General features: G+C 38.0%; 1 protein-coding gene across 2 annotated transcripts; it reads right to left on the reverse strand.

The window, feature by feature from the left end:
- Positions 1-342: 342 nt before the first annotated feature.
- Positions 343-11,604, reverse strand: lrrc32 (leucine rich repeat containing 32). 2 transcript variants are annotated; one of them, XM_042499417.1, is made up of 3 exons: positions 11,512-11,604; positions 6,154-6,247; positions 343-3,783 (listed from the first exon to the last, which is right to left on the reverse strand). In XM_042499417.1, the coding sequence occupies exons 2-3, from the start codon at positions 6,241-6,243 to the stop codon at positions 1,948-1,950; spliced, it is 1,926 nt and encodes a 641-aa protein (XP_042355351.1). In that variant the 5' UTR covers positions 6,244-6,247; positions 11,512-11,604; the 3' UTR covers positions 343-1,947. The 2 variants fall into 2 exon arrangements, with proteins under 2 accessions (XP_042355351.1, XP_042355350.1); XM_042499416.1 differs by lacking the exon at positions 11,512-11,604 and adding an exon at positions 9,104-9,350.
- Positions 11,605-15,126: the final 3,522 nt, after the last annotated feature.

The raw sequence follows: 15,126 nt of genomic DNA on the forward strand, positions 1-15,126 counted from the left end.
ATCTTAACTAAATCTGATTTATCTTTCTGTCTCACTCTCTGATTCATCTTCAGCGAACCCCTGATTCAACCTTTAAAAGGACAGTTCCCCCTAAAATTACAAATACATTTTTTCCTCTAAGCTGTCCCTTTAAAGGAACAGTCAAATACTATATATAGAAAATATGCTTATTTTCTTTCTTGTGGAAAGTTCAAGCTTCTCTCATCTTTCAGCAAGAAAATGAATAGCACATTTCCCAATGGCAGTCAGTCTATCCCTTTTGCATTTTATGGTTGTATTCCAGTCTGATCATGGTAAAGGTTACCATCATGGAGAAAATGGCAACAGTGTTAAGTGAGTTTTCATAACAATAAAATTATCCTTAGTGTTAACAGTCACAGATAAAATCACACCAACACGAGGAAATATAAAGTGCAAACTACATAAAGGGTAAGGGGACGTCTCGGGTTGCTTTCAGACAACCTACTTCATCTTATCACACTTCATCATTCGTGAAAGAGCATTTTGTTTCATGACCTTTTGTAGTGTTTGTGTTTCTTTATTTTTAGCTTAAAGGAAAATTCCACTCTCAGATACTCTTACACTGAACGTCACAGAGTGAAGACATCTGACTTTGTTCCAGTGTCGACACTCTTAACTAAATCTGATTTATCTTTCTGTCTCACTCTCTGATTCATCTTCAGGAACCCCTGATTCAACCTTTAAAAGGACAGTTCCCCCTAAAATTACAAATACATTTTTCCTCTAAGCTGTCCCTTTAAAGGAACAGTCAAATATATATATAGAAAATATGCTTATTTTCTTTCTTGTGGAAAGTTCAAGCTTCTCATCTTTCAGCAAGAAAATGAATAGCACATTTCCCAAGCAGTCAGTCTATCCCTTTTGCATTTTATGGTTGTATTCCAGTCTGATCAGTAAAGGTTACCATCAGTGGAGAAAATGGTCAACAGTGTTAAGTGTTTTAGTGTGGATTTATCCTTTTACATTCAATAAAGTTATGCTGGTTAGCATGTGGCTTCATAAATAATCAGGAAACACCCAGCCCAGTCGATAGAGTACATTTCTGCCAACCATGAATAACATTTGCACATTTCATGAAAACATTTTTAAAGTGACGCATTATTTAAGCTGACTTGTGGAGGTGATATTGGATGGCATGTGACCTAGGCGAGACGCCTGCTAAGCTTTGGACCTCTGCAGACCACTGTGCAAACCCAACAGCACCAGATGTTTTTTGGCAACCTTTTGCAGCATCTCTCAATGGTGTTTGAGTCACTTTGCCCATTTGTTTTTCACTGACACGTCACAGCGTTTTTCAGCAGCTTTTGCGTCACTAAAGCTGAGTTTTTTTAAAGCCAAAATATGATTATGATTTAGGCCGAATGTGATTTTTGTGCCGAACCCTAACCACACCTTTACCACAACAATTAAAGTTTTAATATATCCGCTAAAAATGATCTAATAATGTAACAAATCCATGGTTTGCAAAAGGGTACAATATGAACATTTTTCTTTAGCCGAATGGCTCTAAAATTGCAGTTCCTGGAAAAACCACTAGATCCTGACTGCAAGACGCTTTCTGACGTCCTTTTAAAAAGTCCAAACTTCTCTTTTGAAATATATGGAGGAAATATTTTCCACAAGAAGTGCTGGTTTCAATAGTTTGTCTTTTGTTATGCCTTCATTTAAAAGATATTATGGCACATGTATTTGTGATTTACAGGTGCCATTGTGGTTGCTTCTTGCGTGTCCCATCTCAGCCTCACCAAGGCTTCTTCCCCTTTCACCCAAATTTGGATTTATTCACTCCAGTAGCAGAGGTGCTAAACCCAAATCAGGGGTAAAAATTGTCCCTTTGGAGGACTTTGGGTGACATTACATTCATGTGTTTCTATTGTCTCTAGTCACCAACAAAGTCCTAAATATGAATTCCTTCATGGCTTCACATTATGCGTTAAAGCTGCGGTTGGGTTTCCGTTTCCTCAAGTGGCAACATTTAACCAGCAGCCCCAGCACGATCATCGCAGCTAACGCTATCACTACTAAAGCAATAATATAGTTCTGGACACCTGGTCTGTGACACATTTCCTTGGTCACCTTCTCGATGTTGACTGGTTCTGAGTACTCCTCGTGAACGCAGGTTACCGTCTCGATGTCCGGCACGACCACGGCGGAGTGCTGGACCATGTGGAGGAAGTCGAGGTTGCTGCAGCAGCTCAGAGGGTTGGAGCCCATGTAGAGAGTTTTTAGTGAGCGCTCCAGAGCGAGCATGGTGCGGTACTCCAGGGTGACCAGGTTGTTGTGCTGCAGGTTTAGTGACTCGATTGAGGAGTCTTTGTTCCACATCGGCAGGGTGGTCAGCTGGTTGGTGGACAGGTCTATGTGTTTGAGACTCGTCAGTGAGGACAGGTCTGTGTTTAAACTGGAAATGTTGTTCTCCCTCAATAGGAGGTGGACCAGGGAATGCTCCAGACCAGAGAGGGAGTCTTTGTCCATGTCTACGCCTGGATTCAGGGACAAGTCGAGTAACGTCAGAGGAGTGTTTGCAAACAAGTTTGCAGGAAGAGTCTGCAGATTGTTTTCAGACAGGTTCAGGAACTGCAAGTTGCTTATGGAGGAAAAGGAAACACAACCTGGAGAATCCTGGTGGTTTTGGTCCGAGGAGCAGATTTGCAGATTATTCTGCTGGAGCTGCAGGTGGTTGATGTTCGGAAGTCTTTGAAATATTTGATGGTCCAGGGTCGTGAGGTCGTTTCCGTGTAAGAGGAGCTTTTCCAGCGATGGCAGAGTGTTTTCCCTAAACTTTAGGCTCTGCAGCGTATTATAGCTGAGGTTGATAATCTTCACCGTCTGCAGAAGGCCTTCATTAGTGATAGAAAATGAGCTGATACAGTTATTGCTCACATTTAGGACCTCGAGTGATGCCATACAGTAAAAAAACGACTCTGGTATGCTTTTTAGTTGGTTGTAACTCATGTCCAGGTATCTCAGGTGATAGAAAAAAACTTTTGTTTCAGGACTTCCTGTGACATTCAGGCTCTGAAGCTGGTTTCGTGAAACATCCAAATATTCAAGCACGTTGTTTCTGGGGAGAAGCGGGAAATAAGGCATTTTGTTTTCACTCAGATCAAGAAGCACTAGTTTATAAGAATGTGTTGATGTTATGCTTTGGAAAAGCTCCATGCTATTCTTGCTGAGATTGAGCACTTTTAAATTACAAAGATTGAAATCTGTGATGCACGTGATCGAGTTCTTGGAAAGATCGAGTTCAGTCAGATGACTCAAGGAGTCAAAAGCTCCATCTTCAATTTCCAGGATGACGTTATTGTGGAGGCTGATTTTCCTCAGTGACGAGGACCCACTGAAGGTATTTTGTGCTATTTTGGTGATGCTGTTGCTGTTTAGAGAAAGGTTTGCCAGCGACGGAGAGTCAGCCAGGAAATAGTCGGACATCCCCGTGTACAGCCCGTTGCTTGAAAGATCAAGTGACTCTACAGCTGTAAGAGGCCCAATGTTGATTTTGGAAAGAGCGAAAACATTCAGATGATTCCTGGACAGATCCAGGACTTTCAGATCAGTCATGTCTTTGAAGAGCCCCGGTTGGATGAAGTGGATCTTGTTAGAGTGAAGGTTCAGGTGGTGGAAGCCTGTGTGGTACGCAAGAGTTTCCTGGGTGAGGTTCTGCACCTGGTTGCGAGAAAGGTCCAGCATTTGGACGCCACGAGGAAGATTGACCGGGGCGCTTCTGAGGCTTAGATCGCTGCAAAACACATCCATCTGGACCTACGGACAAAAGACAAACACACAAGTCTGATTATGTCGGCACGCTGCCAGATCGCCTGACCATGACACAATACAGGCCAAATGTTTGAAGAGAATGCAGAAGGTTTTATGAGGCGGTGTGTCTACAGCATGTTCTTGGCAGCGACAGTCCGCTGTGGTTTTGAATTTTTACAATGCCTATTTCTCTTTCAATTAATCCAAAAAGTTAACTGCTATTTAACGACTTGACCTCAAGTTCTTCAACCAACAAACAGCCTCAAAAGAACCATTGTTCAGTTTAAAGACAATACACCTCACATATCTATTACCAGTTTTCGTCATCCTCTCTCCCTTTCCTCTTAATAGATTCAAATATTTAAGCTATTAAGTGTCGTTTATAATTGAAACCATATGGCCAGAGACCCCCCCCCCCCCCGTCCGAAAACAGCTCATAAAACTGTCTCCTTCTCCGTTTTCTCTCCGAGGCAGAGCTACATTTAGCTTCTTGGCATATTTGTGGTATCCTGAAAGCGGCCAGCCCCGACAAACAAACACATTGATTTATTGTCTTTAACTACCGGAGGGCAAAACATGGTGCGTCTGTTGTCAGGCGCTGAGGAACAAATCTGGCATGTTTTAAAGGATTTACAGGACCATCATTAAAGATCATCTTTTCTCTGACGTCCAGTGTTATCAGTGATGATAGACATGCTGCTTACATTCCTAAGAGCTCTGAAGTCAAACCTTTGAGTTTATAACATCTGATGTGTGTGTGTGTGTGTGTGTGTGTGTGTGTGTGAGAGAGAGAGAGATAAATATTTTCTTGTATATTGTACTTAAATACAATTTTGAGGTACTTGTATATCTCTTGAGTATTTAAATGTTTTGCTATTTTCTATTTGTATTTCATTTTAGTGGGAATTCATTAATTAATAACTCTATTTACTTTGCAGATTAATAATAAAATGTTTATGTTTCAAGTCTGAAACAGTCCGGGATAGATGTGATGTCACAACTTCACGGAAATCCTGCTCAGTTTCTGAATACACACTGTGGGCATTTCTCTGTAGACTGGGCATTTTTATACTTTCACAGTATTTATACACAATTATACCTGATTTGTATTAAAACAGACATGGAAATCTGACTTTTACATTATAGGACCTTTAAGTAAAAGTGCAAAACGAAGAGAGAATTTTATGTTAATTTTAAAAAATAAAAAAGGTGACCTGGTGGGGGGTTTTTTTCATGTCACATCAGTGCATCTTTTGTTCTGACTGCTGTTCATTTGTAAAACTTGGATGCCCAGAAAGTTTGTCACACAGCTCTGACAACTGCTAATCAATGAGCTATCATCACTCACTATAGCTGGCACAAAAATGTCCTTTTTTAACCTTTTTCTTAAATAATTAATTGCTTGTTACTCATGTTTTGACATGATAAAAATAAGCAATTAAATGGAACTGATAAGACTTCTTCTTACACACATTAAAAATAATTTATTTCCTCAACTGTTGTACTTAGACAAAATTTTGAAGTACTATTATTTCCTTTTGTATTCAGTTTTGGAGGGAAATGTTGTTCTTTATTTATTTGACAGCTATGGTCACAAGTTATATTTCCGATTTAAGAACATGGAAATAAGTTGTGTGATAGATGGGGACTGACATCCCAGACACAGAATACACAGTTACATCTGAGTCTGTGATCAGCATTGGTGACACCAAACATCACTGAATATATTTTTTCTGTCACTAGCTGCTCCACACTCAGCAGAGACTCCATTAAATTTATTTAAAACTCTTCTATGTATTTACTGGTCTTTCCTGGGAATGGAAAAGCTTAAGCACACAGGAAGTGATGCTTACATTTCTAGTTTATTACATAATTAGAACAAGAGCTGTTCTGTTGGCAATCTGCATGACAAGCCAAAAACTTAAACATGATTCACCATAAACTCAAAGGAAAAGAAGTCACTGTCTACTGTACACGCTGACACACTTGACTGATAACTGACCTCTGCAACATTTCCAGTGAAGCCAAATAATGTTTCTCTGTCCAAATATTGAAGCCTGCAGGTCTGACGGCAGCAAAGTTCAAGAGCTAAAACTAATAAACCAGCGCTGCTCAGGTCAAAAGCTTTTAAATAAACCGTCTGCCTGGAGATAATCTGAAAATACCTCAAGCACCTGATGGATTAGGTGCCTCATCTCAGTTGCCGTGGGCAACCCATAGAAATAAACTAAAAACAGATGAACACATAGTCGGTATTTATTTAACTAGAAATGTGAGGAATGTGCCTTAAGATGCCATAAAACTGAAAAAAAAATCAGAATTTAAATGCTGTTGAACCACTAGCAGAAAGATGTGTGTGTGTCAGGTTTTACTTACAACTTGACATGGAAGGAGGTGGCGGGGAGGACGTACAGATGCCGCCACACAGCTGACCAACAGCGGGAAGAGCAGCTGGAGGGCGGCCATGGTGCTGCAGCGGGGAGAGTCCAGATCACTCGTTAGAAACACATGAATGCAGGAAGCAAGCTGTAGGTGATATGAGTCGAAAAGGGAAGGAAGAAGGAGGTAGCGCTACCTACTGTGTAACATGACAGTGCTATTTATGCCCTGAGATACAAAAGGGGCTTTTTGTTACTTGTGCACTTTGACATTTCTCTTACATACCGTACTACATGCTGTATTTTGCTAAAGAACTGGTAGAACTGAGAGCAAATGACTAAGGCATTCTGCTTTCCGTCAGTTCTGTGTAAATGTAATCAACTGTTATGTAGGTTATTGTTCTGAAACAGAGAAAAGTGGAGATTGTTTTGTTATGCCTCGGTGAGTCATCTTTTACAAGACACAAGTACTGAGCCTTGTTATTTTGCGGAAACTTGCTTACATATTTCCTGATAGGTTCCCCTGCACAAAACAAAACAACATGTTTTATAGGGTCTCTTGCAGGTTAGACAGTGTGGGAGTAATTAATATCGCAGTAATGGTAAGTACCCAAGGGTGTGATACGGGACATGGAAATTTAGGTGACAGAAATGGTTAAAAAAAAAACACCCAGTTGAGGTTTTAAATTAGATAAAGCTCTAAAAACTCAAATACTGTTCATCACAGTGTTAAAATGTAGCTTGTTTCATGTAAAATCTTCATGTAAGAGCTGCACAAAGCCACACATTAACTAGAGGAATCTGTGTGAGAGAAATATTCATGACAGTGCTCTCATGTGATGTCTGTGAGTGTTCGTAGCTGCATAAAATACAGACACATCATTCATCTGGTGCTACTGGAAAGCATTTGGATTTCTTGGTAATTGACCAATTTGTTCAACAAGCACTAAAAGCAGATCAGACAGCTGCATGACCTCTTTTCAAGCGGAAAGTTGAATACACAAAGTTTATACCACAAGTTACAACATTATAATCTGATATGAAAACATGTGGCTGTTAATCAGCAGCCAGAAAGATCAAAACTCTCTATCTTGAGCAAGAAATGGACTGCCATTACTTTGCTTAAGCAAACTTTGAGGTTTACGTGAGTATTTCTTTCTTTAAGCCACTTTATTCTTCCACTCTATTACTTTTCAGAGGGAAAAAACACTACCTTTTTTTTGACAAATTGTTAATGGTTGTTTATCAGACTTTGACTGGGATGAGTTATAATCCAAATGCATCTCTTTGTTCTTTGCCATTCATCCTTTAGTCTTAATCAACATACGCTGTTGTTTGCAGACTTAACAGCTGCAATTAAGACAGTTTTGAGTCTGTTTTTGCAGTCATGCTGGATACAGCTAAGTTGAATCAGGATGCCCTTGATGCTTTCATCTCAGCTGCCAGCAACTGTTTTTGTATGTTTGGTAATTGTATTTGTCCATATATTTGAACATATTGTTTCTATGAAGTTAATTAACATTTGATCACAAAAACCCTGAAAAAATACCTAATAATCTTAAATAATCGCTTGACACTTTAGATGTCTATGAGTTGTAAGCAGTTCCACCAAGGTGACATTTCTCACTTCAAGCTTATCACATGGTTTTATATGAATAACATTTGAGTCCAAAAGAAATGTAAGTTTCCAAAACTTCCCCCCAAAAGTAAGAATGAATGAAAAGCCCAAAAAGTGAACAAAAATTTCTGAAGCAGAACTTATTTTCTTCTTTTTTTCATTTCCCATTAATCAGCTCGCGACCCCTCAGATTTATCTTGTGACCCTTTGGAGGGGCCCAACCCCTATGTTGGAAACTACTGGACTAAACTAGCTAAATGTATATTAATCAGTTAAAACTAGCTCCACCTCGAGTAGTTACAACAGTAATATGTTTGTTACACAATGAGGCACGTCTAATATTGTAATTAGTCATAATATAACACTCACAATGGACAGTTTTAGGCATTTTTATTCTTTAACTGCTTTAAGTACATTTTCCTGATAATACTTGTTTGTTTTTACTCTTTACTTTTTCAAAACTTGAAGCTGGAGGAGCAGGAATACTGTGAGTTTTTTAAGCCAAGACAATCTCATATTTTATCGCAATCCATAGACTATTTTCAAAGTAAAATATCTTGTGTAATAGTATTTAGCATAGTAGCATTTACACATGGCATCAATTCACATCAAGCACAGAACTTTCTATACTTTGCCTGCCTTTTAACCCTTTGAAACCCGGATCAACATCGCTGCTCTTGTGCTGTGTTCAGACCTCTTCACAAGTATTTAAACCTGCGAAATCTGACCAGATTAGTCTGCTTTCTTTAGAAAACATGGAAAAAGGCAATGAGCAAGTTGGCATGAACTGTTTTGCAAATGGAAAGAAATAAACAGATATGGAGAATTTATTTTTAAGCTAGAAGAAATGTCCAAAAAACTATTATCGTAGTTTCACAATTATTTTACTGGACTTCCTTGTTGGTGTTTTTGTTTGTTTATTTTGTTTTGGGGTTTTTTAAACTTTATTTTTCAGTTTTTTCCCCCTAAATTTTAAGTCATTTTCTTTTCTTTTCTGCTAATTGCTAATATATAGGCCATTTATATATCTATATATTCAAAACAAATTATTCACTTAAATAGAAGCATCAATAACACAATGTTAATATACAGAAATATGAACTCATCATATATTTTAGTGTAAAATCTCTTCTGTAAAATGATACGATTTACTTTTACTGTGGTTGGAATTTGAATGCAAAACTTTTAGTATTTTTGCATCGATACTTTTACTTAAATAAATAATCTGAATACTTCTTCCACCACTGCATGCACACATCTGCTCCCAACAGAAACTATGTAACAACAACATGCGTGAACTTTTTTTTTACTTTTTAGAGAAGACATTTACCTCACTTTCAGCTGATGACTAGTCTTCAAAGTGCCTCCTGACCATGTTGATTTCACATCCTCAGCGCGCACACCCACCCACTCACAGATCGATAGTAACCAAGCAAACGCCACAAGCCAAAAAGCTCCTCTCAGCTGACTCTTCCCTCCACATTGCACGACTCCGGCTGCTGTCCAGCCATCACATCCTGTGAGAATATCCTGCATCGCTCGGCCCTCTTCCCCCCTCCCACTGTTCTCAGGGAAATGCCTTATAAGGGGGTTGGGAAGTCCAGTTTTATGCTCCACTTCAAGGAGAAACAACCTCCATAACCCCCCCTCTAAAAAAAATCTCTATTAATCTGAAGGTCTCTTTAGAAATAGTTTGGATGTTCTCACACACTAATCTCTGCTTGGAATTTGGAGCATTTTAGAAGCTAAGAGTTCAAAGTTTTTCACATGTTTATCTTTTGCTTTAAAAGCAACCTTTTATGGATAAACGAAGAGAGAGATCTCCACCCAGAGAGAACAGAAACATCACTGGCAGTTATTGATGGATTTATAAGAATCTGTCGGACACGTGTGGGTGTGTTGAAAAATCACACATCCTTTTTGAGACTGTGGGAGTGAGTCTGGTTTGTCATGTGGCTTTCCTTTGGTTGGCCAAACTGTAAACAAACATTGTAATTATAATGAGTAAGGCCAGTTTACATATACAGACAATTAGCTTTAAATGACTGTACGACTGTGTCTGAATGTCTCGACCAGCTGGGAAAGTGAATGAGAAAAACTTTCTACTCTGTCCAATTGCTCTTGAGCAAGGCACTGAACCTCTGACTGCCTCAGTGGAGCTGCTCAGTGGTCGACTACAGGGGTTGACTGATATTGGTTTTTTAGGGCTGATACCGATATGGATTATCAGTACTTACTGAGACTGATAACCAGTGTTTGGAACCGATATGCATTTTCAATAAAAATGAAAATATTTCTGACTACATTTAAAATTTGGAATATGGAGGAGGAGTTAAAATCTGGTTTATGGCATCATCTCACATGGAGCATGGAGCTTTTCATACTTTTTCTGCATCTTAACTGCTGATTTCTGTCCATCATTACACTGTGAAATCCATCTTCAAAGCATCAACTTTCCATCAGTTTTTAAATGGTTTATTTAGCATGCAGACAGCATGAATATCATACACTTTTTTTAAGGTCGTATTAATGTATAAATGTGCTCACAGCCAGGGGCGTGCCTAAATAATGTGATGGGCTGAGATGAGCAACATATGTGGGAAGCATGTGGAGATTTTTATTCAGGGCATTTGTTGTTAATTATTTGCACAACTTAAAAAGACTCACCACATAATTTTGGCAACAACATCATATGACAAACGTCATAGGGCATCGCTTTGTGCCACATACCATCATGTTGGTTTTTTATGTTTTTTCACAATTTGGTCTAACTGTTATGATTTTCAGCTTTGTCTTTCACAACAGCAAAAAAAAAGCTTCTTTTTTTCTCCAGAGGGGCAGCTCAGTGTTTAGTAATTCTGTCGATCACTGGGTATGATCTCCCAAGTAGCATTACCACAGTGAAAAAATAATGTGTTTCTCATCTTTTCCCGTTGCAAGCTGGTGTACTGTATGCAAAATGTTCGCAACAAGTGGTGGAAGATGTATTTACATATTTTAATTAAGAAAAAAAAGTAAAATCACTCAGACCACTGTGGGGAAGTAATATAAAAATATACTGAACTTAAGGTAAAGCGATCTGTCCCTGTTGATATAACATATTATTATTAATTATGTGGAGGTAACATATCACTGTTGTAGTTGTTCAAGATGGAGTTGATTTTAATTTATTTATTTAATTTACCCACCAAAAAAAACATTGCAATAAAGAATAAGAGGATAGTGAGGTCTGTGTATGATTGAAAGCTCCGGTGAAAGCAAGTAAGCAGACCTTGAGTTGGGATTGTTATAATTGCCAATTTAAAAAAAAAATGAACCTATATTTCTATTCTGTTCTATTGTAAGATGATGACACATGCAAGAACAGATCCATCTCCATGAAAAATGTGCAAACTTCAGCTGCTGTGAAGACAGTATGATGCGGTTGAAAGCCCAAGAAAAAGCTAGTAAGTGGGTCTTGAGTTTGGGACTGTTTTGTCAAAGAAATGTTACCCCAGTCAAGAATTAACTTTAAAAAATTTAAATCAAATTGGGCTAAATAAGGAAAGTGACTGCTGTCTGTAGCTGTCAAATAAATAAAAATACAGTTTCACTGTTAAATTAAGTGGAGATAACAGTACCTCAAAAAGTACAACACTTGAGTAAATGTACATGTATCACCCCAGCTGACATGCGTGTGAAAATAAATAAAAAATAATTTAAAAAAAATGTAAACAGGTGTAGGAGAAGTCATCTTACCTGGTCTGTTCTTTTGAAGTGTCTCATACATCAGTCTCAGGTTTGGTTTCACATTCACCATCCTTTCATCCTTCATTATGTTTTATCACTGGTGTCATGTGTTCTGCACACACAAACACACACACACACACACACACACACACACACACACACACACACAGCCTCATATTACAAACAAAACACATCACATGATGTACACCTTCCTTGGGGGATTGTCCCCATTTGTTTACCGGGATTCCCAGACTTTTTTGTTTCCCTTTCCAGGCAGCTCATCGTCTCCATCACTGATGGGTGTGTGAAGAGACGTGTTTTTTTCAGGGAACTGTTTCCTGGAGTCAGACGGTGAGATCAGTGGGATGTTAATCCAACACATTAATCAGTAATGCAACAATAGAGACGAGGAAGGGGTGTAGATAAAATATTTGAGTGCTCAGTCAGATCAATCCTGCCTCCTGCTGCTCACACTCAGATAATGCAACTTCTGTTTTCTGACTTTGTTTACAGTAATTTGCCTCACTGCAGTAGAGGAAAGTAACTATAACTAAACTGCATTTACTTAATGTAATGTTACTTTATACTTCTCCTCTACAGCAATCCAATTTGAAGGCCAATATTGTACGTTTTACTTAATGTTAAACATAGTTTGATTATTAATCAAATATATCAATTAACTATGAATAATTAAGTATTATTACAGATTTAACTACTTAGCAATATATAATGTAGTTAAAATCAGCCTCATATTTACCAGCTGCAGCATTACAGCGATGAACACATTAGTGTTGCAATAATATTTTGATGCTGATGTTAAAGTTTTACTAGGTGGTGGAATTACTTGATAAAACAGACGTCAAAGTTTTCCTTTGGCGACATATTACGCCGCTGAAAAAAAGCAATAGATACACAATATATTGCAATATTTGTTATTGCAATACTCAGCACATCGCAAAATGTTTAGAATTGCAGTAATATTCTATTGCGACTCAAATATTATGATAATATTGCACCGTGATTATAACTGATGTTTAAATAATTTGTTTAAATTCAATTCAATGGGTGCTCTGTGCATGTGTGTGTGTGTGTGTGTGTGTGTGTGTGTGTGTAGCTGTACTTGAATTGAAGGCAGTGGGGGTTACTGGTGCTGGTGGGGGAAACAGCTGGGAAACGTTCCTGTAAAACATAAAAGACAACACATAGGAAGTGAAAGTTCACACTTTTGTGCTGTACAATAAAACAGTCTGAGTGGCTTTAGGATGAGCTTTAGTGGTCTAAAGGATTTATACCATTTACTCACAAGGTTCCCAGTTTGAGACCATTGATCCGCATCATGTCCTCTCGGTCTGCCGGCATGCAAACCTACATAAGTGAATAAAATCCCCAAAAAGTTAAATTTCCATCAATTTGTCTGCGCTTTTCAACATGATATGAGATAGTATAAATATAATCCCCTATAGTACATTATATTTAAGAATCCGTATGTGGATAAACCCGAAATCCCCAAACCTGAGACTAAAGTTTTAAAACACACTTACCTGTGCAGACTGGAACAAGTTAACAGTAGAAGAGAATTACCAAGTGTTTACACGTTTAAGAGACAATGCAGACTATAAACTGAACACGCACATCTTCAGTTTACCATTAATTATGATTTAATAGCTTAAAACTTGTGAATTAAACAGAAAGTTCTCAGTTTGGTGAGAGTGTAAAAATCAAAACAAGACACACATATAGTTGGCCAGGAATAAGTTTTATATAAAATTTGAACAGTGGATACAGAGGCGATATTATGTGTATAAAAAAATACATACAATAAAAGGAAAATAAATGAATCTTATCTTTTTTTACTATTTTGAGCAGATGTTCAAGTTAGCTGATGAAATGTAAAAGGCACTAAATGTACAACATTCCAGTTTTAAAGACGTTAAACAGAGGCCAAGGTCATTCCGAGATGAACGTAAAATAAAAACAAAAATCACAGGGAATTTGTTGTCTTTGATTTGCAAGACATAGTGCAGATTTTACAACATAACATACCAAACAATTCTCAAATAACACACAACTATTTACCATCGAAAAAACACTAAGCACGCACTTGTAAGACTCGTCGTGAGCGGAGTGAACAGTGCGGCCTGCGTCCACTCAACTTTAAGACACCAACGCACCAAACGCTGCGAGCTTGGTCAGATCGGAAATCTTTCATAATTTATAGTTTACATCACAATTTCTACAACAGCACTAAACACTGCAACAAGTCACAATTAGGAGCAAAGCGACCAGCAGTAAAGGTTTGTCGGTATCATACAGGTTGTTTTGGATTTGGTGAATACACAGAAAGTACATGCTAACTGGTAAAAGAAACAAACAAACAGAAAACAGAAAACACTGAAGATGAAACACACCTGGAAGACTACAGCGCCTGCATTGTGTGGTGTCACACGAGTCCAGTCAAAATGGACAGAATTAAGGTTTTCTTCAGACAGAAGGCAGCTATGAATGTAAATAAGCATTAAACCCCAAAACAAGACCATATAAAAAAAAAAGTTAAAGCTCAACTCTGCCTGAAATAATTACGGATAAGCAACTTATTTCATTTTTGGTTTGAATGCAGAACTGAAAACACCAGGAGAACACAGTCCAGGTTGATTTGGCCTCTTACTCTCAATTATTTCTAATTAATTTAAAGGTTTCCCGCATTGTGGATTAGTTGTTGTAATATTTGGTAGTAAACATTCATGATCAACAAAGGATTAAAGGATGAATCCTAATGACTCGGTGGATTTTGACTTTTTAGCCAAAGTTCCTCTTAAACAAATGACTGAAATCCTGTCGGCCTCAGCTGTTACGTAGCACACTAACATACTAAAATAAACATGAGCATAATATTCTCCAACTTTGATGTGTTTAAAGCAGCTATAATCAATATTTCTTATAATGAAAATGTACAAAATAAAAATGTGGCATTGAAACAAACAGCATTAAAGCTCAACAAATGTGAAATTAAATGAGCATTGTACGGGATTCCCAGACACTGTCATGGACAAAATTTCTTAACTTTTCCATGATTTTTCAAGGACGCATGATGAAAATGTCTTTTTTGGAAAAGCATGCTCTTCACTGTGTCTGTGGCACTTGTCAGCCTTGTTACAACACTTTTCTACACACAAACACAAACGCACACAAGAGTCTTGCTTTCCATATCAAACTCCGCCACACTACGTCACAAACACACGTCAAAAAAAGGGGAAGTCTTGGCCGGTATTAGTCTAACTAATAAACTAAGAAAAGTGGACGTTTTTTCATTTGTGTCAAACAGGAAATACTTCGAGTTAATTTGCTTTACTTTACATCACAAGTCCTTCGACGCAATGGCCAACCTACAGATAATAAATTCAGCCGTTACGTTGCACTACATGGAAGATTACAATAACAATTTCAATTTCACAAACAACAAAACTTTTCCAAATCTTTCAAAATTCCATGACTTTTCCAGGTTTTCCATGATCGTGGGAACCCCGATTATGTGACATTCAGAGCAGTGATAAAGCTGTAAACCAGTATTTGCTCTGCGTGTGTTGTAAACCGAGTTTCTGTGTTTGTTGTTGTAGTAGATGGTCC

Source organism: Plectropomus leopardus, chromosome 13 (assembly GCF_008729295.1).
Source record: "Plectropomus leopardus isolate mb chromosome 13, YSFRI_Pleo_2.0, whole genome shotgun sequence".
Classification (NCBI taxonomy): Eukaryota; Metazoa; Chordata; class Actinopteri; order Perciformes; family Serranidae; genus Plectropomus; species Plectropomus leopardus.